This window comes from Dromaius novaehollandiae, chromosome 6, assembly GCF_036370855.1.
Source record: "Dromaius novaehollandiae isolate bDroNov1 chromosome 6, bDroNov1.hap1, whole genome shotgun sequence".
Classification (NCBI taxonomy): domain Eukaryota; kingdom Metazoa; phylum Chordata; class Aves; order Casuariiformes; family Dromaiidae; genus Dromaius; species Dromaius novaehollandiae.
The window spans coordinates 46,334,345-46,357,945 of record NC_088103.1 but is presented as its reverse complement, the minus strand read 5'-3'; the positions used below and the strand labels follow the sequence as shown (position 1 = coordinate 46,357,945).

At 42.5% G+C, this 23,601-nt stretch overlaps 1 protein-coding gene across 2 annotated transcripts in view; it reads left to right on the top strand.

Annotated features, from left to right (window-relative positions):
• The window catches only part of ADAM12 (ADAM metallopeptidase domain 12), a 193,275-nt gene continuing 169,674 nt past the window's right edge, over positions 1-23,601 (top strand). For both annotated transcript variants that reach the window (XM_064514372.1, XM_064514371.1), the window contains exons 1-2: positions 1-310; positions 16,227-16,360. In XM_064514372.1, the coding sequence (XP_064370442.1) occupies positions 193-310; positions 16,227-16,360 (252 nt within the window). In that variant the 5' untranslated portion in view covers positions 1-192. The remainder of the gene's footprint in view (positions 311-16,226; positions 16,361-23,601) is intronic.

Genomic DNA, 23,601 nt, shown 5'->3' with positions numbered 1-23,601 from the left:
TTCCCCTCCCTAAGAAAGCAAAGCCCAACTCATCAGCAGCTCATGCAGGAGCAGGAGGGGTTTTGGAGTTAACTGCATGCAGGAAATCTCTCACATCCTGAGTCCCAGCTCGCTCCTCTCTGTAACTGTATATTATGGTGCTGCTCTCCAGCCCCAGCTGATGAAAGTTTGTCTCCTTCAGTCTGGGCTAAGATGTCAAAGCGTCTCCATGCAGAGCAGCAGCGCTTCCCTCCTCCGCACCCCCCGGCCCAGATTTTCATGCTGCTGCTGAGCCTCAGCTGGCTCTTTTTAGCATCATCCAGAGCTCAAGGTAAGTTAACGAGATATATATATGTACATATATATTTTAAGATACTTCCTCGCTCTACGCTCCATTTTAACGGGACAAGCGAAGAAATAAATTTAAGGAAAGAAAAACCGCCGGGGCCGCTTGGCCCGGAGGGGAGGGTTCCCCGGCGCCCAGGGCCCCCCCGGGCTGCCCCGGGCCCCCTCCCCGCCGCCGCGGCCTCCCCCGCTCCGGGCGCCGCAGCGCAGGCGCCGCCTCCGCGGGGCTCCGCGCCGGGGGATGGGGCGGCGCGGGGGGGGGGCGCGCAGCGGTGCGGGGCGGCGGCAGGGCTCGGCACCCCCGGGGGGTCCGGCCGGCCCCCCCTGGAAGCGGCCCCGGGGAGCGGCCCCGGGAGCCGGGACTGCCAGCTGGGCGAGCAGCGCACGGGAGGCTTTTTCCTGGAAGGAGGAAAAAAAAAAGAAAGAAAAAAGAACAAATAGTGATGTAAAAGCTTCCTTGCCAGATTAAATTGTATTCGCTACTATGCTCATGCAAAGTGAGGTCAGGGAGAGCCAGCTTCAGCTTTAAGGCTGTTTGGCAGAACTTGCCCGGCTCTGTGATACCGGCAGTACCGATAGGGGAACCGCGGTGGTACCACGAAGTGACTCGTTCCCTTCTTTGTACAGCAAGTCTGTGGCTTATTCGGGAATCGCTCGAGGACCCCTGGGCCTGTCCCTTCGTTAAGCAGCAGCTGACAGTGCATAATGCATCCAAGAGAGGGAGGGAGCTTCTCTCCTATAAATATATTTAACAGCACTGATAAGTGTGCATGTGTCACTGCAAGCCCTTGGCCTGTGTCTTTTTCCATTGTAACTTAAAACCTTGTAAATGTTTGCTTGTCTCTAAATTTATGCACAGTGACTTTCACTGGGACTTTGGTGCTGTATTTGCTGGGAAAAAGATAAAGGTGTATGTTTGTCATATGTTAGCTAGCACATTAAAATCCTAGGGTAGACAGGGCAGGTTGCAGAGTTCAAGGGAGCCCACAGGATTTCCATTAATGGATTAGCAGGCGTTGAGGTTAAAACTGCTTTGCCTTTGTGAGGGGTTTTAACTTCTCCTGCTTGCTCTACATTTGTATTTCTTCCTGTATGCCAAATCAGCATTTTGGGGGGAAAAGGCTGCAGAAGTTTTTGGACAGATGAAGAGAAATCGGGTCCCCTGCTGCCCCGTGACTGTCCCCCTTGGCGTTTGCGGGTTGAGGCCGCTTCAGCCCCGACCCTCCTCCCCGCTGGAAGCTGCAGCGCGTGGCCAAGGTGTGCTGAGACGAGGGTACGCGCGACCACGTGCCCAGGTGAGCGGCGGCCAGCGTTCCCCCGGGGCACAAATGAAGAAGGAGACATGCCCCAAAGTGGTCGTCCCCACAGTACAGTAAGAGGGCTGGCGTGCCTGGCTTGGACTTAGCCTGCTGGGGCTTGAGGAGAACGGTACGTGGGAGAGGAACTCCTGTTAGGTTGGCCTGTTGCAGAAGACCTGCTACACCACCTAATCAAGGTACAGCACATACAGCGAGGTGCTGTACCTGACTTTGAACAGCATTTCTTGGACCAGGTGATGCCAATGTTCTAGTTCAAAGAGCTGAGCTCAGGTGCTAGGGTTTTGCTTGTATGGATTAACTAAGCTCACTATAGAGCTGACATCAGCTGAGCATTGTTACGGTAGCTGTCTAAGCCTGAGCGACGGCAGCACTTGCTGACCCTGCAGCCCAGCTGGATTTTTGGTTTGAAACTCCCTCCGCCGTGCTACTTCTCTGCACCGCCTCTTCTTTCCATAATATGTATATAACTCGCTCTTTTGGTACCTCCAGCCAGACTATTCAGCAAGTGTCCATTATTTTAATCTTTTTTTCTCTGCTGAAGTGGAGAGCAGCTTTTGACTTGCCGGAGTGTATGTGCTTTCTTGGTCGCAGAGGTGCTGAAAGTTACAGCCGCCAGCTTCTGGCCCAGCGAAGCGGCCGGTGAGGAAAAGTCCTCTTGGCTGTGTTGGCACAAATCTTCTGCTGTTTTGAAGCTTTGCAACTTTTACCTCGGCTGGCTTTGCTACTGCAGCTTATTTGCGGCTGAGTTCAGCTTTGCCGTCAGCAAGAGGCTCGGCCGTGCTTGGAGCCACCCTGTCCTCCCCCGGCAGCGCGGGTTTCCTCCGTGGGCTTCAGCTGCTGGGACCCGCCGGGCCGAGCTGCTGCCCTGTCTCTTGGGAAGCCCAGCGCTTCCCGAGCACCATGACGCGTGCCGAATAGCAGACTCCCTTAACGGTGTTAGTAATTTGAGGTACTGCTAGAGCATCCTCAGTTTTGCACGCTGAGTGATTAAGGCAGAAGTGTAAGTTTTTGAAGTGCCTTGAAAACTGGCATTGAAACGCAGTTGTTTTAAAAGGCAACAGAGCTGCGTAACTGGGACTGCCCTCGTAGCGGTTCTGATATCAAACAGGAGTTACCAGGTTATGAATGAGGCAACTTGAAAACATTTTACCTGCCACTCAATGTGAGCTCCCTTGACAGTTTTTAGGGTTTTACAATTGCACTTTTGAATTTCCAAAAGTGGTAGCCTGTGGTTCTCTTGGTTGCTGACTAAAAGGACCATCATGAACAAAAAGGGAAACTTGCTGAAATGCTGCCCGCAACAAGACAGCAAAGCTAACTTTGCTTGGCTTTCTTGGTGGAGAAGAACAGCTAATAGGATAGGATGCAATCTTATCAGTTTAGTCAAACACCTGAAACTCGACGTGTATGTAAGCTTTTTGTGGAGTCGGGGCCTTTCTGTATTTGCAGGGGAGACAATAAGAGCGGGAACATGTAAAGGCACACTTCAAAATCATGTGTTTGGGAGAAACCTTTTAAATCTCTTCTGGGTATTAGGTGTTAGCTGGAAAAACAGTGTGGGGGGAGGGGATGGGACCTTAAACTTCCATCCAAAATTCTTTACCTTAAATTAAAATAACTTTTCTGCCAGATGTTTTGTTACCGATTGCAACTGCGTTGGCTGTAATCAAAATAAGTTACAGAAAAAGATATCTTTCCTTTTCTCTCACTTTAAAACTGATCTCTCCAGCATAATCCTTTAGAGTTCACTTTAAAGTATTGTCTCCTTTCCAGAGTTTGTGGCGGATATTTACGGTCTGTGTATAATCACCTTCCTGGTTGATGATTACCCCTATCAGCTCCCCGGCAGACAGCCTGGCATGCGCTGCCGCTGCTGTCCAGAGGGCTCGCTAGATCCATGCCAAAATCCACCAGCTGGGAATGTTCTACCCACTCTTCACATTATGTTCACGTTGTTAACTCCCCTGCTCGCCGGGGAGCCGCCGGTTTCTTTGGTGGTGCTTTGCCAAGCTGCTCATCTCCTGTTTTCCTCGAGGTTTTTGGAGAGGTCGCCATGCAGCCCCAAAGAGCATCCCCTAGCTAGGGATGGACGGGCTGCGTTGCAGTCTGCTTGTGGCACCGCGGCCGCCCCGGCGGCCCTTCCCTAATGATGGCTGCAGATCAGGGTTGTGTTTATCTGGTGCTTTCACTGAAGCTGTCAGCTGAGGTTGATGCTATTGATCATGAAATTCTGCTTTAAAAAGGCTGAATTCATGTAATGGCTTACTTGGTTCTTCACCAGGCTTGTTCAGATCTCGCATATCCCAGTCCTGACAGATTTATCACTAGCGGTCTCTGTGCTCTAACGTATCTCGAATTGCCAGTGCAAATTGTCCAAGGAGTCCAGCTGGGCTTCTTTTGGCTTAGTATTCCTGTGCATCCTTTTGGGCAGCACCGCTTGTGCTCAAGGGCTGCAGCGTTACATGTAAATCGACAGCGGTGAGCTCTGTCAAGCAGGCAACGTGACACCTCAGTCCCCTGCCAGCATGGAGCTGGCAGGGCGACCGGCGGCGCAGCCTGTGCATGTGCATCCAGGGGATTTCGACAAACCCACTTCTGATGCTGTCGCTGCCAAGCCTGGCACCTGGGAATTTGACTATTAGAGACTTTGTGTTTGAGGGCTGATTGGGCAATTTTTGTCTTGACTTTTTTTCCTGTGAGAGTCACTGTAAATGGAGAAATGATAGTTCAAGGGGTGGTGTTTACAAATTAGGACTGGAGTGCTGCAATGCTAACGTGGCCAGGCTCCATCATGCCAGCAGGCTTTCTTCAGCTCTACATCTCGCGCAGCACCCGTCCTGCTTAAGAGGCCAGGCTCTTCCCACTAGTCCTGCTGGAGGGGTTTTGGATTTTCCCTAATCCCTTTTTCCTGATGGCCCCTTTCCCTCTCCAAGTTTTTCTGTTTTACTCTGTGCCACCTCAGATTTTGTTCTTCATGTTGCGTGCCTGTTGTAACACAAGTAGCCTTTTCAGATTACTGATAGGACGAATGCACTTCATCTCCAAAACTTTGTCATATTAAAGGCTTAAGTCGCACCTGCACAATCAGAGGCTTCTGTTAGCCCCTGCTGAGTCTTCAAGGCAAATCTACAAAGGGTTAAATGAAACTGCATGACTTAATAACGTCTCTTAGAGGATTGCAGATGGTCCTTGGTAGGACAGTGCAGTGCAAAAGGATGATCCTTTTTGGTCCTGGTTAACCCAGAGCCAAATGCTTCCATTGTATTAAATTTTTACCTTTTTAGTTAAAGAGTCGCATGATAATTGAACAAACGTATTGTTTCTCCTAAGACCCCTGCTCCAGGATGTTGACCCTTTTCCGCAGTGCAATTTGGACACTCAGCTGAAAAGTGCCTGATGATCTGGTGAAGTTTGTGACTTTGATTAGTCTGTCATCCATGACTATCTTAACCTTTCCAGCATGTGCACACCAGAAAAAGAAATCTCAAAATAATGCTTTTATGCCCTCTTTGGTGTTTTTCTTTTCTCAGTCAGATTTTTAAGCTTGTGATTGTCTTTTATGGTGGGTTGGCTGGTGAACTTGTCACAGTTAGGATATCCCTGTGTTACTAAGCTTAATGCTAAAATTATCAAGTAAAATCTTGTCTAATCTATGATATTAAATTGCAGAGTTACCTCAAAATCTATTAATTGAGACCAAGTCTGTAGCCAGTAGTACAACAGCACTGGAACTAGCACACGAGGTCTCTGGAAGGCTTGTGTTAGGAATGTGCAGTGAAAAATGACACATGGGGCATTTTTCTTTGAGGGAAGGAGATGAAACCTTGTTCTCTGATAGTCATGTAAACTGCGGTAAGAGTATAAGGAAGTCTGTTAGTAGTGATGCGACTTAATCAAGCAGTCTTATCAGCAGAGAGCATCGCGTAGTTCAGGAAATGCGGTACTAGGCATTTGGACCCATGAGTTCTAGTTCTTGCTCTGACATTACCTCCTTTTTGCTAATGGCCAATTTCTTTCACCCATTTCACAAACAGTGGAGTAAGATTAGTGGTATTTGAAATGAAGGAATGTTGCTGCTATTAGCTATTTAGTGTCACAAAAGAGTTTGAAAATGTGTTGATCTCCAGTTAGCATCAGTGTCTCAGAAAATGACTTGATGAACTGCATTATCTATTCGGAAATGCTGACTCCTCAGTTAAATTAATTCATGTTGTTTCATTAACTTTTTTACGCTGCGTATAAATGGTGTTGCTGTTCTGCCAGATTTGGAATTAGAATGAGAAACTTTTTTTTGGTCCATCCCAAAGGTCAACATGACGAAACCATAGATTGGATAAACACATCCTTTCTTGTCCAAAATATATGATCTAATATGGCAAGAAGTGGAACATTTCATGGGCTGTTAACCATGCTGGATAATATACAGCGAGGCATAAAAAGCTGGATGCAGGACTTGGCAAAAAAGGATCTTCCACTAGTTTATTCTATGAGATATTTGTTAAGAGGAACAGTGTCGGTCATTAGAAATATGCTCTAATAGGATACATCAGCCACATTAAGTGAAAAACCTTTTTCTGACGATGGTGAAAGTTTGCTGTTTCCTGTGCTTCTATTTAAACTTTTCTCAAATCTGAAAACAGCTGATGAAGCAGGAGAAATAAACTTCATGTGTGACTGCCTACCTTTGAAAGAATATTTTCAGAATATAAATATTACCAAATCCAAATGTTTATGGAATTTTGCTTTGATACAGCTATGTAGAAAAAGACATCCCTGACTTTGTCTTAATTCCCCATTAAATAAGTGAGGTTAGCATATGGGCCTGACTCTGCATGGAGCTGGGCATCACAAATAATCTTTATTCATCAGTGCTGTCTGTATGCCCCCATTGATTTCATAGCGTGCTTAAGATCCTGTTAGCTCAATGACTAAAATATATGAAGAAGAGAGTTATTCAGTCTACATTATTTAGGTCTATATTCTTCCACTGAGAGTGCTGAGATGTCAGAGCTAAAGCTGGGAATAAAATTTGGTCTCTGTCATGTATAGGGAAGGATACAGCATCCCACATCTGACTCATGTTCCATTGCACTGGACGTCGTAAAACTATTCAGATTAACTACAGTTCTTGCATTTTGTCCAGCTTTTAAAGCACCATGTAAACATTTCAACTGAAATACTGTTTACTTGTTCATCTATTGCCTCTTAAGTGAGGAAAATGCATCCCACTGGAGGGAGACTCTGGGTAAACATTTGCTTTTGAGGGGGAAGTGCAGTCTCATTACAGAAAAAATCTTCACACTTAAGAAAGAAGGATCTTGTCTGTTTAATTTGTATTATGTGTGTTACTTGTTTATGGGTCTGATGCTCCTCTGGGATAAATTAATTGTCTCAATGCCGTGGATTTGGCTCATTTGTAAAACTTGGTGTTAAATGGATAGCACAGAACCTGAAGTTAAAACCTGCTTGAAAGGAACAAAGCGTGTGTCGGTTAGGTGAGCAGAGCTGCTTTAGTGGCATGGGAGGATGTCCTGGATGTTCTCCCTGCCCTGAGGAAACACTAAAAAGAAATGTTCAATATCTCCTGAAAAAGCCTGTGAAAGTCAAGCGTTATGGACAGATCTCGTGCTTATGGTGACATTTGTTGTAAGCTTACACATGTAAACCTAAGTAGGGCAGGAGGCTGCAAGAGCATTAAGTAACCCTTATTTTTCACTATTCATTTGCTTTTCAAGAAGTAGGAAGACACAGACTTCATCAGTAGCTTATGTTAGTACAGGTGCAGTTAATTTTTTTTCCTCTGCTGTTGTGTAATGCCAGTAGCAGGTATTCCCCATACAGAGAAAATGCATGGCGGATATTAGCTATCCAGCTCAATAGCTCATTTGCTAGGCTTGGGAAAGAACTGCAAAAGGTTTCCCATGCACATTTACCTAAGTTAATACTGACATTTGCTGCAGCTGGGTTTGCTCTGTTTTAAGTGTGATTTCCCAGTGAACATCTGAATGAATGATCTGCGTGCATGTGAAAAGCACAATTTAAACTCACTCTATTTTTTTTTCATTGATGATCATATATTGTGTATGGGAAGGAACATCTCTTGATGCCATTAAGCTAAGGATTCCTTTAACTCAGTGGGGGAGGCTGTTAAAAAGGATTGAACAGTACCTTTTATAAGACTGACAGGAAATTGTATTTTAGGAAGTAATTTTGAGAGGAAAGGAGCCTTTCTGGAGGGCTTGGAGGGGAGGAGCTGGAGAGGAATGCTCTGATATGCCTGAAACACCTTTGAGGGGACGTAGGGGAAGTAGTGCAGAGATGTCGCTGCTGTCAGCTGCCAGGACACTCTCCATACTTGCACAGCTGTACACAACAGAATGACGATGCTGAGTTAGGACAGGACATCCTTCACTATGTCATCCTGGAAATACCTTTGTAAAAGGGAGTGTGCTGCTCAGAGAACAGGCATACTGTCAGCTGGCAGGAGACCACAGATCTCCTCAGTATCTGCTTCGGTGTCCCAATGGCATGAGTTGGGTATAACATCTTGGCCTGTTACATGAACCTGAGTTAATTTTCTGTTTCATCCTCCCTGCTCAGCTAACAACCCCTTTCCTCATGTCTGGAAGCAGCAGAGATGGAAAGAGGGAGTACAGGATCATCTGTTGGGGGCAAACCTCAACTTCTGTTGACATTCCTCACCTGTTGCTAGTCCTGTCCTGCTTGCTTTCATGAGAAAGAATGACTGGGACAATTTATAAGGCAGCACCATCCCTTGGAAATGACACAAACATAAGACAGGATTTGCAGTAGGATTTTTCTAAGATGTTTGCTGCTTCCTTTCCAGAGCTACCTTGGGTTTGAGTCTTGCATCTAGAGTTCACCCCTTCCCCTATGAACTCCAAGTGTTGAGTTCTTCTGCGGGAGGGAACCACTCGATACATACACATAGCCTAGTGTGTGCTGAAATGCACTCTTGTTTCAAAACTTCTCTGGTTTGTTTCTCTCAAATTTTGAAATGTTCTATCTAGAAAAAAACAGAACTCTGTCCTGGGACTGGTCCTGAATAGTAATTCCTCAGTCAAACAAAACAAAATCACAAATGAGACTGGACAGCTGTTTCCCAAATATAGCATACGCATATATGCTATACAAGATAATAAAGCTTAGTTTTCACTATTCGAACTGTTCTGTAGTCTCCCTGCCCCCTCCCTCCATTCAATGGCAAATGTTGTTCTCAGAACGCCACTTGTCATATTTTATTCTTGAGAACAGGGAGGATATTGAGATATACTAGCTTCTTTCCTTGAGTGCATTTCAATATGCATTTTGTATAATGAGAGCCCAAATCCTTCTCGCATTACTTATGCTTTAATCACACTGTGCTCTTGCAAGATTGCTTTAATCGCGTTTGCATCAGCAGGAGTAACTCTGTATGATGAGCAATATTTCATCTGCAAACAAAAGAGAAGGCCAGTATCAGGCGCACAACTAAAATGAACCTTGCTGTCCTGGATTTGTTACAGTGCCACTACCTAGCAAAGAATTTGTAGCATCTTGATTTGAGAAATAGATTTTCAGGAACCAAAATGAACAAAAGCTGTTTTTAAGGTTTTCTTGAGGACCTGTTGAGTATGATGGTTCCCTTTTAATTTTCTGGTAGATTGCTTTTTGGCATGTGTGAACTCCCAAGAAGTGCAATGCTGCCTAGTGCAAAAGACATCATTTTGTAGTTTAGCCATGACATTACCGTATATGAGAACTGAAAAGTTATATAGATATTACACCAATATATAAACCATGTGTGTTAGAAAGACAAGTTCAGTTTTGAAATATTTGACTTAACTATGCTTTTCACTTTCAATCTGTGCCAAACATATGCTTGAATGACTGATGGAGTCATATGCTTCCCTGAATAAAGCACTTTATTGTGCACAGACTTAGAGCCTTCCAACAGTTGTATTACAGAAGCTTGAAGATTAAGATGATTCAACTGCTTAGGGGGGATGTTCTACAATGAACATTTTTATTTTTCTTTTTTTCCTCTCTCTCCTTTTTTTTTTTTTTTTTCTCTAAGATGTGTCATTAGTTTGTTCAGCTGGCCATGCAATGACACTGACCTCAGCAATCTTCAGTTGAGAAGAATAGCAGGAGTACCTTTAGTTTTAAGCTTTAGCTCTCATGTTCACATTAAAATGTCGAGCCCGTGATGTTTTCCAGCGAGTTTATGGGATTTTGTGGGGGAGGGTTAGGAGGGCTGTTTCCCATTGCAGGTTATTTCATCAGCAGAATTAGATTTAGGGAAGGAATACCTCATGCAAGAACAAGTGATGACAAGAGATAGTTCTTAGAATTATAAAACTGAAATATTAAAAAGCCTGTTTTTAATGCCGTTTAGTTAAAGGCAATCAGTGTGTCATAAACTCGTATTTCTCATCTGAGCAGTCGGTTCTCGTGAAGCTGAGCAGCGTGGAAGATCAAGTGGACATGCTACGAAATCACGCACAGACTAGTTTGAAGTTGACAGACCGGTCAAGCTGGGGAGAGAGGGTCCTTCTTCATTAGAAGCAAAAAGCACAGAAAATTAAATTCAGAAACGTGTGGGGTCATCTTGCTGTTGCTTGACCTCAGGCTCATCAAAGACCTTTGCTGACTTCTGGTGTTTGAAAAATTTGGTACGAGTAGTGATTTTTGCAGCGTGAAGGAATAGACAAGGTCCGTGCCCAAGATGATCTATGGAATTAAGTGTTTTTCAAAAGTTACCTGTACTTAAATGCCTGAGGTGTTGGGTTTGGGAATGGTGGGAGGGGTGTGGAAACGAGCAAAACTTGGTGTCTAGTTAGGTGGCTCTTTTAAAAAACAGTGTTATTTTCAAGGCAGGCCATGAAGGGACTAATTTCACTAGATTTCTGTGGAGAGACTTAACCTACTGCTTAGATGGGTAAAGGTTAGTGTGAAAAGTAATTTATGATTCCAAACTAATAAGAAGTCGACTGCGAGAGTATGCAGCGTTTTTTATTTTTATTATGACGTGTTATTATAATTGGCACTATCATTGTATTAATAAATATAACTCGGCAGGGCAGGCCTGGGCCCGGCGGCCCCATGAGGCGGGTAGGGCCCTGAGGCCTGACAGGATCCTGCTCCCCGAGATGGCGGCGCCAGGCGGGGGGGATCCTGCTCCCCGAGATGGCGGCGCCAGGCGGGGGGGATCCTGCGCCCTGAGATGGCGGTGCTGGGCAGGGGGATCCTGCTCCCCAAGATGGCGGCGCCAGGCGGGGGGGATCCTGCTCCCCGAGATGGCGGTGCCAGGCGGGGGGGATCCTGCGCCCTGAGATGGCGGTGCTGGGCAGGGGGATCCTGCTCCCCGAGATGGCGGCGCCAGGCGGGGGGGATCCTGCGCCCTGAGATGGCGGTGCTGGGCAGAGGGATCCTGCTCCCTGAGATGGCAGCACAGAGGCTCTCCTCCAAACCACAGGTGCGCCAGCTTTATTATAAATAAACCCGGTTGTGCCGGGTTTATAGGGCAGCGCAGGTCTAGGCTGTCACTCATCTGCCGTGTCTGGGGGAGCAGAGAGTAGAAACCGTGTGGAAAAGAAAATCCAGCCCTTCTGCAGGCATCACCTTTTTGGGTCTTTTTTCCGTCACTTCAGTCCATTTTATCCCGGCCCATTCAGCTCTGAGAGCGTTCTCCTTTCTGTTTATCCTAAAGGCAAATAAACCATACTGCCTGACTAAAAGCTTATTAATTTTAAGTAAATGCACGTCTGAAGTGGATCTGGGCTTCCTCAGGAGGCAGTGGCCGTTAAAACAAAGATGTCAGGCCGCATGCTTAAGCCTTTATTTTGCACAGAGCTCTGAGGGACTGAAATACAAAGTGAAAAGACGAAAACTATTCGTAACTACTTGCAAACAAGTCCTTACATGTTACTGTGCGAAGAAGAACAGTTGTAGAAATGCACTGCAGATGAATAATACTTACGCTTCACAAAAGTAGCTGATGGATAACATCTACTCATCTCGCTCTTTGTACAAAGTATCTTTTATATAACTGAAAACAGAATGAAGGAGCACTACACGAGCTTGTGGATCAAGAGAGTTACCTTCAGTGCAGGCTGAAAATAGAAAACAGCTAGACCTGACTGTGAAGCTTTTCATGTGGAAAAAGGGGAGACAAGCTTGCATTGGGAAGAACTGGGCAGAATTTCAGTGAAATGGAAAATAGGTAGGTGAATAAGTAGGTGCATGTGATTTTTTTTTTTTTTTTTTTAAAGGAAACGTGGCTCCAGTAAAGGTTTCTAGTAGTACAGATGGCCTGATTTCCCCCCCATCGCACTTGACCAAAATTTAAATTCTCTAATTTCAATTATAACACTGTTTGTATTGCTGTGATACCAAGAGTCCCCGTAGAGTGGAGGCCTCATCAATAATGTAATGCAAGCACTTACAATGTTTCCAGCTTCAAAGAATTCATAATCAAAATTGATGACACAGACGAAGAGTAGCAGAGAGGACATATCCATGCCTCTGTGCCCATGAAGAGCTGTGGCACCAAGAGCCCAAGGGACTTGACTGAGGACATGAAAACCCTGTGTGAGCACAGGTCTCCGGTGTGGACACGCGCCTCTTTTCCTGGTGGCCCTCTGAGGCACCCTGTCTGAGATGGGTGGCCCATGATCAACAGAAGACATCAGGAAGTGAAACCTTAAGGGGAAAAAAAAGAAAGGAAAAGGGACTCTAGGGGGAACACACATCCACAGGAGTGTTTTGTGCAGTCCATGTTCAAGAAACTACCTCATATCTTACTGGGGTACTCAGGAACTAGCTATTATCACTCATCCATTTTGGGCCATTCTGACTTGGCTCAGATACTGTAGGGGAGTATGTTTTACCCTTGGAAAGCATCACGTTCGCTCCAGCTGCCAGGAAGGGAGACAGCTGCGGGATAACAGGGGCTTGGTTGCAGAAGACGGGTAGATTTACGGCCCTGCTTCCTCACCGGGATAACTTCTTTGGTGTTTACAGCAGTGGTCTGAGGTTAGGGCTGCGTGTGACAGAAGGCATTGCTTCAGCTTTCCGACATTGCCAGCAACATCCCACCTTCGTATCTGCTCCAAAGCCAACGCAGCTGTTCAGAATAGGTGCTGCTGTGGGATTGCGTGACTGTCCCATTTTTTTCAAGGTTTCCTGCACATTTCAACTTCAGTTATGTCTATCCTCCTTTTTTAGCCTGACTCTCATCTTATGGTTGTTTTTTGTGTCTGTCTTCACCCATGTGTCTTATCTCTGTATCCTGTTGTTCAGTTGGGCTCTGTAGGCCTTTTGGACGCCACCATCTTTCCCCGTCTCAGATAAATATGTGGGGTTCCTCTTCATCAGCAGCAATATGTTGTTTTCTGACAAGCTGTTCTTTGAAGCTTTGTAATCAGTCTGCAGAATCCTTTTTAAAAGATTTACTTTTTTTTTTTTTTAAATCTTCCCCCTACTCTATATTTAAACAGTGATTTCAAGTTTAGCTCACAGCTACATGGGTTGTTTTATTTTGCAGTCTTTCAAAAATATGCATAGTACATTAATGTGATAGCCTTAAATCAGAAAAGCCTCACTATCTGATTTACAAAAGAAATTGTAATGGGCATATGTTGTGCTGAGGACAGTTGGGAGTTAAGCAGATGCATAACATTAAGCATGTGCTTAAGTGCTTTCCCGAATGAGGCCACGTGACTCAGCCGTAGTGCTCCCTCTGCCTTTCAGGAAGCTGTGATTCCTATCACATGCAGTAATTTAAATGAAAACATTTGGATATGCAGCAAAATATTTGGCTGAAGGAAAGAACCTACACAGAAATTGATCTTGTATTTTATAAATGCTGTTATTTCAGAAGGGTTTGTGTATCCAAAAACTTCAGCGTTTTCTTTCCTGCAAATAAACTATCTGTTCCAATGAAGATATTACTGCTCCCTATAAACCTGTTTTGACTTCTGTCTCCAGACTATCCACACTTCTGCTATGTATGCAGTTTTGGTGTTTAAGTAAGTAAAAATGTGTGCAAGATTAAAATTTGCTTACTGCAACCTTACTTTTTTGTGCACAAGAAGTATCACTTTATCATGTAAATAATCCCAAAGACTGGAAGAAAGAGTGACAGAATTGAACCATGTTCCTTTTCACATGATATTTTTATAACAGTTGGGCTTTCTGGGCCGTGCCATGTAATGAGGGAATAGCACATATGTACACAAATGCAGATTTCTCTTCTTCCCCCCACTTCTTTTTTGGATAATGCTGTGATTTTAACATTTTGCCAAATTAATAACAAAGACAGCTTCCACATCTAGGAATACCAGAAAGACTTTGATGCCTTCCAATATCTAGCTAAAACTCCATAAAGTAAGACTGCATGGAAGTGATGTAGACGATTGTCTGCAGAGGGGAAGTATGCTCATAGGGTTTCTTAAAGTTTAGACCATGAAAATTTCAGCGTGCAAGTCCTATAAAATAATAGAAGGGCCTGAGTCATGTAATTCAAACACTTGAGACTGCTCTAGTGAGCCAAGAAAAAAATCAGGACTAGAGCCAAATTTTTCTAATTTCTTTGAGAGGAACTTCATGCTTGATGATAATCTGAATAGCAGCTGTGAGGTTCTGTCTACTCTGGATATTAGTTAGACCCTTGCTCTTTCTCCTAAATGGATGAAGTATGTTACACATGGGTGTTCACTACATCATCTGCAGGGTTTGGAGCGTCACCTTTAAGTGATGACCCTGTGTCCTGCTAGATCATTGTCAGCTGTTCCTTCCTTCATTTTAATGAAGGATGGATGGACTTCTAAAGCACATTCAGAACCTGTCCTCATGGAGGAGAGCTCAGCAGGATCGTAGGTCGAGAGTGTGGTGCGCTCAGCAGGAGTTTTGCCTTTCCCATGGTATCTGAACACTATCCCTACCTTCTGTTTAAGATTTATTCTCATTACCGTTTCCAGGTCTTGTATGAGAAGGGTTTTTTTTTAGAACTGTTTCCTTTGACAGGCACAGTAGCATTAGTATGTTTGGTGAGAGGAAAAATACTTGATAAATGTTGCATGCAAATAGCTTTTTGTCATTGTAATATGAATTGAAGTCATCTTACTGTGTAGGAGTAGAGCATTATTTCAGTGAGAGTTTATATTCTCTTCCAGATATTTCTTTTGCTAATGTGAATGTACATCCTTGATGTTTAGGGATTCTCAGTACTTCATGACCTTCTTGCATGTCCATATAGAGATGCTGAGGCCACTCAGAGAAGTATATATTCAGTCTTTTGCTGTACACAGTCCAGAGTTGTTAAAATGAAGCACAACTGCACATTTCCGTATTTAGTGGAGTAAAATGGTGCATTAAAAAGTGTTTGGGGGATAATCAAATACTTAGGATTAAAACTGGAAGATCTACTGTGTGCAATAAACTTGGACGTTTAAGGAAACTGAAACTGTATCATATTTATGCTGTGACTCAAATTCACAAAATGTGAAGACCAGCTGACTCAGCCACGGAAATGGAAAGGACATAAGGGGAAACCTGTGATCGTTACCTGCCCTTAGGGAGAGCGAGCACTCTGCAACAGCATGGTTAACTCACCCTGGGGAAACTAGGCCTCTGGTTACACTCCGATGGGAACTGTGCCCTACCACTAATGCTTTGAATCCAATCCGGCAAGGCTCTCCCGTGGAAGAAGGATTCGGGAGAACAGGGGTAGGATGAGTAGAGTGATCAAACCTTTTGCTAATTTCTTACCTTAATTACTGAAAAATAGTCCTGATAAGGTTTTATCTCCTTTAAATCCCTGAAGCTTACTTAGCCTCTTAACAACGATGCTGAAAAGACAGCCACCTACTGCATTCGCCCCTGCTCCCATCTGCCATCATCTTCAACAGAAAAAAAAATCCAAATGCTAGTATGATTTTGATGTAACATTTTAAATAGCTGGTGCCAATACCTCCCCAAGAATTTTTTTGCCAAAATGTTGCATCCTAAGTCCATATTCTCTGCATTCTGGTATCTCTACCCCTTATCTCACCCAGTGGTTGTGCAACGCCCATCACCATAATTTCTGGATCCTGACTGGGACCCTTAAGAGCAATTCAGAGAAGTTATTTAGTACAAAGACAGCAGTCAGAGTAATATATGAAAATGCCTTCATAAATAACAGCAACTTTTGTATATCTTGAAGCAAAAGGCACAAGAATTATCCACATAGTTTTAAAACTGGATTTCAAACGCTATATGGAGTTGCTGTTTGTTCAGTTCCCTCGGGCCGTTTGCTAGTTCTACCGTGCAGTCTTGGTCTAAATTGCTGTTACAGAAGCATGCCGTCTAATCAGGAGTGGAAATAACCTCAGCGCTTCTCTCCCTGAACCCCAGTTCTCTCCGAAATGCGTATAGGTTTTGACACTGACAGTGTGAACCTGCTGTGTTTTAACATTTAATTCCTTTCCTGAACTTATTTCCTTTTGAAAAATACTGCTAGGTCCCTTAAATAACAAGGTTCAAGTTGTCAGATTTTGTTCCCTAATAACATGAAATGCTTCTTCCCGCTGTACCTAGGAGAGAATGTGGACAGTAAATTGCAATCCTCAAGACAACAGATGCCAAAGGACCCGTCAAAAGATTATGAAATAATAATTCCCCACCTTTTGAATGGAGAACAGTGGAGACCAGTAAATGGCGTTTATTCAAAGGTTAGTCTTCATTTTGCCTATTATTTTATTCTAAAGTGTATAACAATTGGAAGGCTATAGGGGAAAGTAAATGCTTGCACTTCATCATGGCGGTTATAAGTATGTTCTTTATATTTTAATAGAGGGTCTGCTGTCTAAAATTGTTACTTACCTAATTTAAGAAAAATGAATGAGGTCTTCGGTTAAAATTAATACTTATTTTATTGTAAAGTGGCCTTCTTATTTCTGACGGTAGTAATGGAAGCTTAAAGTGAAATAATATTTTTAGTGAGGTTAATATGCGTTGCTTGAGATTGTAATTTATCAAACAAATCTGCTTTATTATATTTGCCTTTCCACCAGTTTTGGGGCTGTTTTGCTGTGGTCTGGTACAAATTGTCTGACAGCAAGAACTTTAAGGAAAGCTTTTGCTTAACATAAACCCTTGCGTTATATGGAGCCTGTAGCAGGGAGATGGCACCCAAAGCACCATCCTGAGTAATGTGAGTGGTTCACAGAGGGAACTGCTAGTGAGTCACAGTTTACACTCTGCTTTCCCTTCCCCTAACAAGGGGGCAGAATGTACTACTGGCTCTGACTAATTGTAAATTGCTTTCCCTCCTATACAAATTTTCCTTTTCCCCCCCCCCCTTCCTTCCTCTTTTTTCCCCCTTTTCCTAATTTTTTTTTGTTTGTTTTTTTGTTTTGCTCCCCCCTCAGGCCTTGGCTGATGGTATGGTAGCCGGCGGGAAGGAAAAAAGGGATGTTTTCTAGCTCCTTGCTCTCTTGCTTGAGTATGGGAGGCAAGTTGCCTGTGCCTTTTATTATTATCAAAGATGTCATGAGGATCTCTTACCTAACCTTTATAACCCATCTTTTTAAATCTAGTTTTATTCCAGATTACTTTTTAATACTGTTCTTTTAATTGTCAGTATAAGGAGATAATAGTGAAAGAAACTGTTTAAAACAGTTAAAGAAAAAAAGCAGAAACATTAGAGCATTTTTCTTTACTGCGGTTGAAGTTTTTAATGGAGAAATCCTTCTTAGCTACTGTCATTGTTTGAGGGATCCACTTCTGAATCACGCTTATGATTGACACAGGTAGATGTGAAAAGAGATTTTAGAACAATGCATCTGACTTCTAAAAAATCTTGTCTAGATTAAAATTTTCCTTCCTTTTTTTCCCACCCCTAAATGAGAAAGAAAGGCCAGTCATAGTTTCGACTATCTGCAGTGATGAAAGGGATATCATTGTGGATGTATAATAACGTATCTTAGGGAGATAACACAGATGGCTTGGTCCGAGATGTATGTGCAACTCTATTTTTAGATCATTTAATTAGAAACAGACGTTCCCCTCATAGGATTCTTTTAGCTACTCACTGTAGCTTTCTGAAAGAGTTACAACAGAGTATCTTTATGTGAGTAATGATAATATGATTTATATCATTAATTTGTTTCCCAGAATTGCTTTCTGTTTAAGATGAACATTAGAGAAGATTTGTGGTTTGGTAGAAAGATCCACATGCTGTATCAGCACTTTTTTTCTTTGAATACTTCTTTTCCATGGAAACTGTTATAAATTAAATACATAAAAGTGCAGATCAGGCTGTGGGAAGAACAACAGTGTTAAACTGTTAGAGGAGAAGACTAATGAATAAGTTGTCACATAAATATTGATCAAAAGCAGGAAAGTTAAATACTGTTGTATTCGATAGTTAAATAGGACCTATTGTTCTTCAACTCATTTCTAAGTCTTCCTCCATTTTATTCCATTTTTAATGCAGTAAAAAAGTATGAAACACTCTGTACTCGTGACCAGGGGTTATCCTTGCAAGAGAATATATAGAAAAATAAGTAGTGCAGTGGATATAAAAATGCCCAAGTATTAAAGTTATTTTTTGTATAGATAATTGCCTTGCAATGAAAGTCCTCATTCTGCAGTCCTGTGATTGTAAATACTCTTGCTTAACAGTTAGCCCCTGAGGAACCATGCTAATCATTTAGTACAGCGTACCCTTTCTTTCTCATCTTGAGGACAAAACTGTTCTCTTATTTACCCCAGGAGTCACTGCAATAATCTGTTGGAATATCTCATTCAGAATCTGTCATGAATGATTATTACGCTAATGACTCTCTTGTTGAGGGCCATCCATGCAGTACATCTTGCAGAACAGAAGCAAAAATGCCTAGTCTTGTTTCTGCTGAAACTAGTCGCAGGATTAGGAGCACATCTACTGCAAAAAATAATGTAAAGTTACTTAGCTGTAGCCTAGTTTTATTTAAAATACAAATAGGGTACACTTTTTCAAGAATGCTTCATCATATAGGTACGTCCAAGCATTGTTGAGCATGATGGGTTCAAATAATGGCAGGAAAAATCCAATTTTAAAATCAGACATGTAATCAAATTATATCTGAAGAATCTTGGTCTTCCGAGTATGAACGTAGTATTTTGCTTCTGGAGAAAATCTATCATTTACTGGGCAGATAGTGTTTTTTTTTTTTTCCCCCCCTTCTTTTTTTAACTTCAAGCTGAAGTTGAGAGACCAGGACCAGGATTTTATCATGGTAGTATTAGTTTAGAAATGCTACTGCTTCTTTCTAGTTTGAAAAGATGCATATAGCCATCCAAACACCTTTTCTATATTGACGTATGTTTAAAATATAGGGAAGGTATACTTGACACAAGTTGCTATGGAAATACAGGTGTGTTTTGCAACTGTGCAATGCTGTTTATCTAGTTAATGGTTGTTAACTGTTCTCCTGGCATCTTTTGTTAAATTCAGAAAGTTTAGATAATTTCCAGTTGGAATATTTTAATGGTGTCCCGTTACATTCCTTTGCTAGCTGGGTATAATATTCTGTTGCCAATCTTGCACACACTGCTAAAATTAGTGTCTCCTATTTTGAGTATGCAGTTGTTGCTGGTCAGGACTATTCATGAATAAATGTATTTGTGGGTGTGCGATCACCAAATCAGGACCCCGAACTATTGTGCAATGTTGCTGTGTGCTTTCAAACAATAGCTGTCCATATTCTGTGCAGATGTGAATTCTGCCTTTGCTGAAGTTTTGTGTGTGTTATAGAATGTGTTGATATGTCATTATACTTAATGCTTAGTTCCAGTTCCCTTTCCAATTCTCTCTTTCATTTGTTCATAACTTTGCATTTTGTGTCAACTTTTTCCCAGTGCCTGGCCTAAACCCAAAAGGGTTGGGTTCTATTTTTCTTAATTTTTGTAAGGTTTGAACCAAATTGTTTCATTTTTATATTATTGAAGTGTAGGAAAAAGACTCTTTCCCCTACTTGTTCCCAGCTGAATATTTTTCTTCAAACTTGGCTTGAGACTTAAAAATCAAGCCAAGTTTGATGAGAGTTGGGTAAGTGATGTTTTAGTACACAGAGCACTTTAGGGAAGATTTTTTGAGGGCCATCTGTTTGGCTTCAGCTTTTATCCTCACACCCTGCTAGGGGGACACACTGGTTAATGTGTGCCAGATCACTGCATCACAGGAACTGCAGAAGATCAGGTAACGCTGGTTGCGTTAAACCAGAGCCTGAAGCACGTGTCTTCTCCTTGAGAGAAAAGTGCTGGACAAGAAGTGTTTCGTGTAGGCATTGAGGGGTGCTTGGCTTGACTTCTATGTTTAAAAAGTCATAGCTGTGGGGAAGTGCTGTTTGCCAGGCACAGGATGCCATCCAGGGCAGAACTGAAATGGCCTGTGATGCTGTGGGTGCTCCCAATGTAGAATTACCCTTTGTTGACATTCATTCTTTTAGAGTGATATACTTATTAATGAACTTGGCTTTGTTTCCTGGAACCAGGGTTTAGTCCAGGTCTTATAATGCATTGTTTCTGGGAAATTGAGGGCATTTTTTGCATATATGACGTATTCAGTTCAATTATGCAGATAAACATAGAGTCCTCAGGTCATCCTAAATGAGCGCGGATCTTTTCTCTTCGGTTTTGTGACATCCATCACCCAAATGCAGGCTCTTTCTCTATTGTTAGTTATGTAGCATTTATAATGCCATTGATGGCACCTGCAAGTACTGAAATAGGTTCAAAGGGCTGATTTACAAAAGTGTCTTGTGGAGTTTAGTCCTCTGAAGTTATAAAAGCGTATGTGCAAGTTGCATTCAATTCTTCTTACTGGGTTACTCTTTGCATCTTTTAGTGCTTATGCACGTACTTGTGTAATTCGGATCTTCAAATCCTTCAGAGTGGAATATTAGACTGCTCCATACATACGTGTGTGCTCTAGCTGGGCTACGATTGCCATTCGTGAAGACCTACCTGAGGTCGGTACTGGATGAGATATAGCCAGGCAGCGTGAAGCTGAACATGGCTTCAGAAGAGCCACATGAAAAGCTGGAAAGCACTTAAATGCTTTAGGCTGCTTTGAGTTTGCAAGTTGCCAGTTCAAGTTGCTTTCAATGATGCAAAGAAAATTTTTTATTAATGCTAAATTTAGATTCTGTATAGAGGATAGAGAGCAGGTTTTACTGCATAACACCTTAAAAATGGTTGGCTATGAGAAGCTAGATGTGCATGATATACCTGTTAACAGATTAGACACCTACTCCACTTGTTTCACAGTGAGTCTTACCTGATTTTTTTTTTTTAAGGGAGTGCCAATGATCTTAACAGATAAAAAGTATACTAGAAAAGCAACTTTACCCCAAATTGTAGAGTTAGACCTCACATTAGGTGGAGGATGCTCTGTGGCTTTCCATGCACCAGGACTTTCTGATCTGTTGCTATTGGAGTAACACACAAAAGAAGGGAGAGAGAGGGAGAAAGATGCACATGGTGGGCAGAAGATGGGAAGAATTGCAGAGGGTTGCCTACTGAAAAACAACTGTGACTCCAATTCTGATGACTCTTAAATCCAAATATATCAGAAATTCATTTTGCCTTGGGGGAAAAAAAATGGATTCAAACAGCATCACCAAATATAAACTTTCAAGGCCAAGTTCTGAGCTAGTGTAAATCAGTTTGCCTGGGCTATTATAAATCAGATTTGCAAATCGAAATCCTAAAGTGTTTCAGAAAAAGAGAGAAGAAAGATGAAAAGATGGAGTGCCTTTTCTTTTAGAAACACTTTTTTTTTCTCACTGTTATGTTATACTTGAATATAAACTCCAGCTATGAAATGCAAAGATAAAGATGAAGGCCAGCTATAAATATATTCTCAGACCGTATTTTTTCTATTTTTTAACTGTATGGTTGTCACAGCTCAGAAGATTCTGCATGTAAAGTGGCAGAATATTACCATTTTCTGCTGCTTAGCATGCATTGCATCTCACTGAGCTTGCAAAGAAGTAGGTTTTGCATTTCTGCCTGCCTCTTTCATAAAGGATTGTATTATGGGTTATGTTCATAAACAAACATTAGAGTTTTGATTATCCGCATGTCATTTTGGACACTGATTAATCGAATCTCACTATGAAATTCTCTACTATTTGTAAAAGAATCATGTCCTCTGACAGTTGTTAGTTATCTTTATGATTCTCCAGATTTATCAAATGTATTGAATGTTAAATGGCTTTTTCTTGCCTTCTTGGGTTTTCTTTGTGCTTTTCTTGTAAAGGGCCTAGTCTGACACATACTGAAGGGATTTTTGCTATTGAAACAGTGGTTAAAGGGAATAAGAAATAACTGAATTAGTTAAAAAGTTACAGGAGTTATGCTGGAGAGTCAAGAACTTATACTTGTTAGAAGCTGTCAAGCCTCAGTGTTATGGACAAGCCTCACTCATTTGATCCCATCTTTATGCTGTTGCATTACTGCATTTCTCTTGCAAAACACACCATCTCTGTCCTGCTGCCTGATCCTACGTGCTAGTTACGGCCTATCAGAGTAATGGCATGTGCACCAGCTTCAGTATTCTTATGAAGATACTGGTGCATCCATTAGAAAGGCCCCAGTTTAACAGGATCACTGTGTGGTTTGCCCTTGCGCCTCCCTGCTGCATGTTTCAGTGTTCTCGCATGAGCCTACATACAGGGGCTTGATGCATTGAGTGCAAAGTGAGAGTCCTGCCATATCAGATAATTAATTTAGTGCTCAGTCTTTTCAAGAGCAAACGCATTCAAGTTTATTTTATAGCTGGCATAGCCTTCATGCAAGTGATAATTGTTTATATTCACTTCAACAGAGCCTCCTGCTGTTCCTTTTCATTGGAAATAATTGCCAAAGTTTAGACTTCTAGACATTTGTATTAAGGGGAATCATACAGTGCTGCTTAAGTCTTTGAACACTGAGAGGACAGTTTTCATAGCTTTTTCTGCATAGCTGTTTTACATATCTTAGGAGAGAGAGGCATAAACAGAATTTATAGTCCTCTCCTTATTTTTATGACTCATGAGCATCAAATATAAGATGCAGAGCTGTGCATGCTGCTAAGCCTGTGTCATCAGCTGGGAATGCAGCTTGGCACAGATAGCCTCTGTGGTGTGGGAAACAAACTGTATTAATCCTTGATAAAATTCTGTGGGAGATCTATTCCTCAAGCCTCTGATTATTAACCTGCTAGTCATTAATTTCATAACCTAGTAAACAATCTATTATTTCTCTTGCATTTTATGATAGCTATACCCCTGCCTCGTAGGGCCACCGTGAGGATGGATTTGTTCAAATACGGTTTAACACTTAATAAATTCTTTTGACTTTATTTCATTCAGGAATAGCTTAATTTTTACATGGGAACTATTGTGAAGGAAATGTTGAGATTCTCCCTAACTCTGCAACTATTTTCACAGTGCAGCTAGCCCCAGGAAGGTCAGTCCAATTTAGCCAGAGTCTTCACCCATGTAGAAACAGTGAAGCGCCTCTTCTGCCATGCATGTGCGATCTGGTCGTGTGGGGAGGTGTGCGTAGGGACAGGGAGTGTGTCAGCTGCGCTAGTTCTCAGCGGCAGCTTGAGGAAGGTGCTGGAAGGGGAACAGACCTACAGCTGTGTTGGTCTGAGCCATAGGGCTGGGTGGGGGATTGAGCGAGCTTCTGGAAGAGTGATGAAAGAGGGAGCCAAGGCTTCTGATGTAGTTTACTCCAGACTGATTCCACCTCAGCCTAGCACTGACCCACTTAGGTTAATTAGAGAGTTAAAGGATGTTGTCTGCATACTTCATAACCATGGGTAGGTATATTTATCTGTTTGCAATTAGCAATGCATCTGTTGGGGAACAAAAGAAGAAAAGCTATTATTCCCTCTCCCCCTCAAAAAAATACCCAGAAAACAAACAAACCCCCAAAC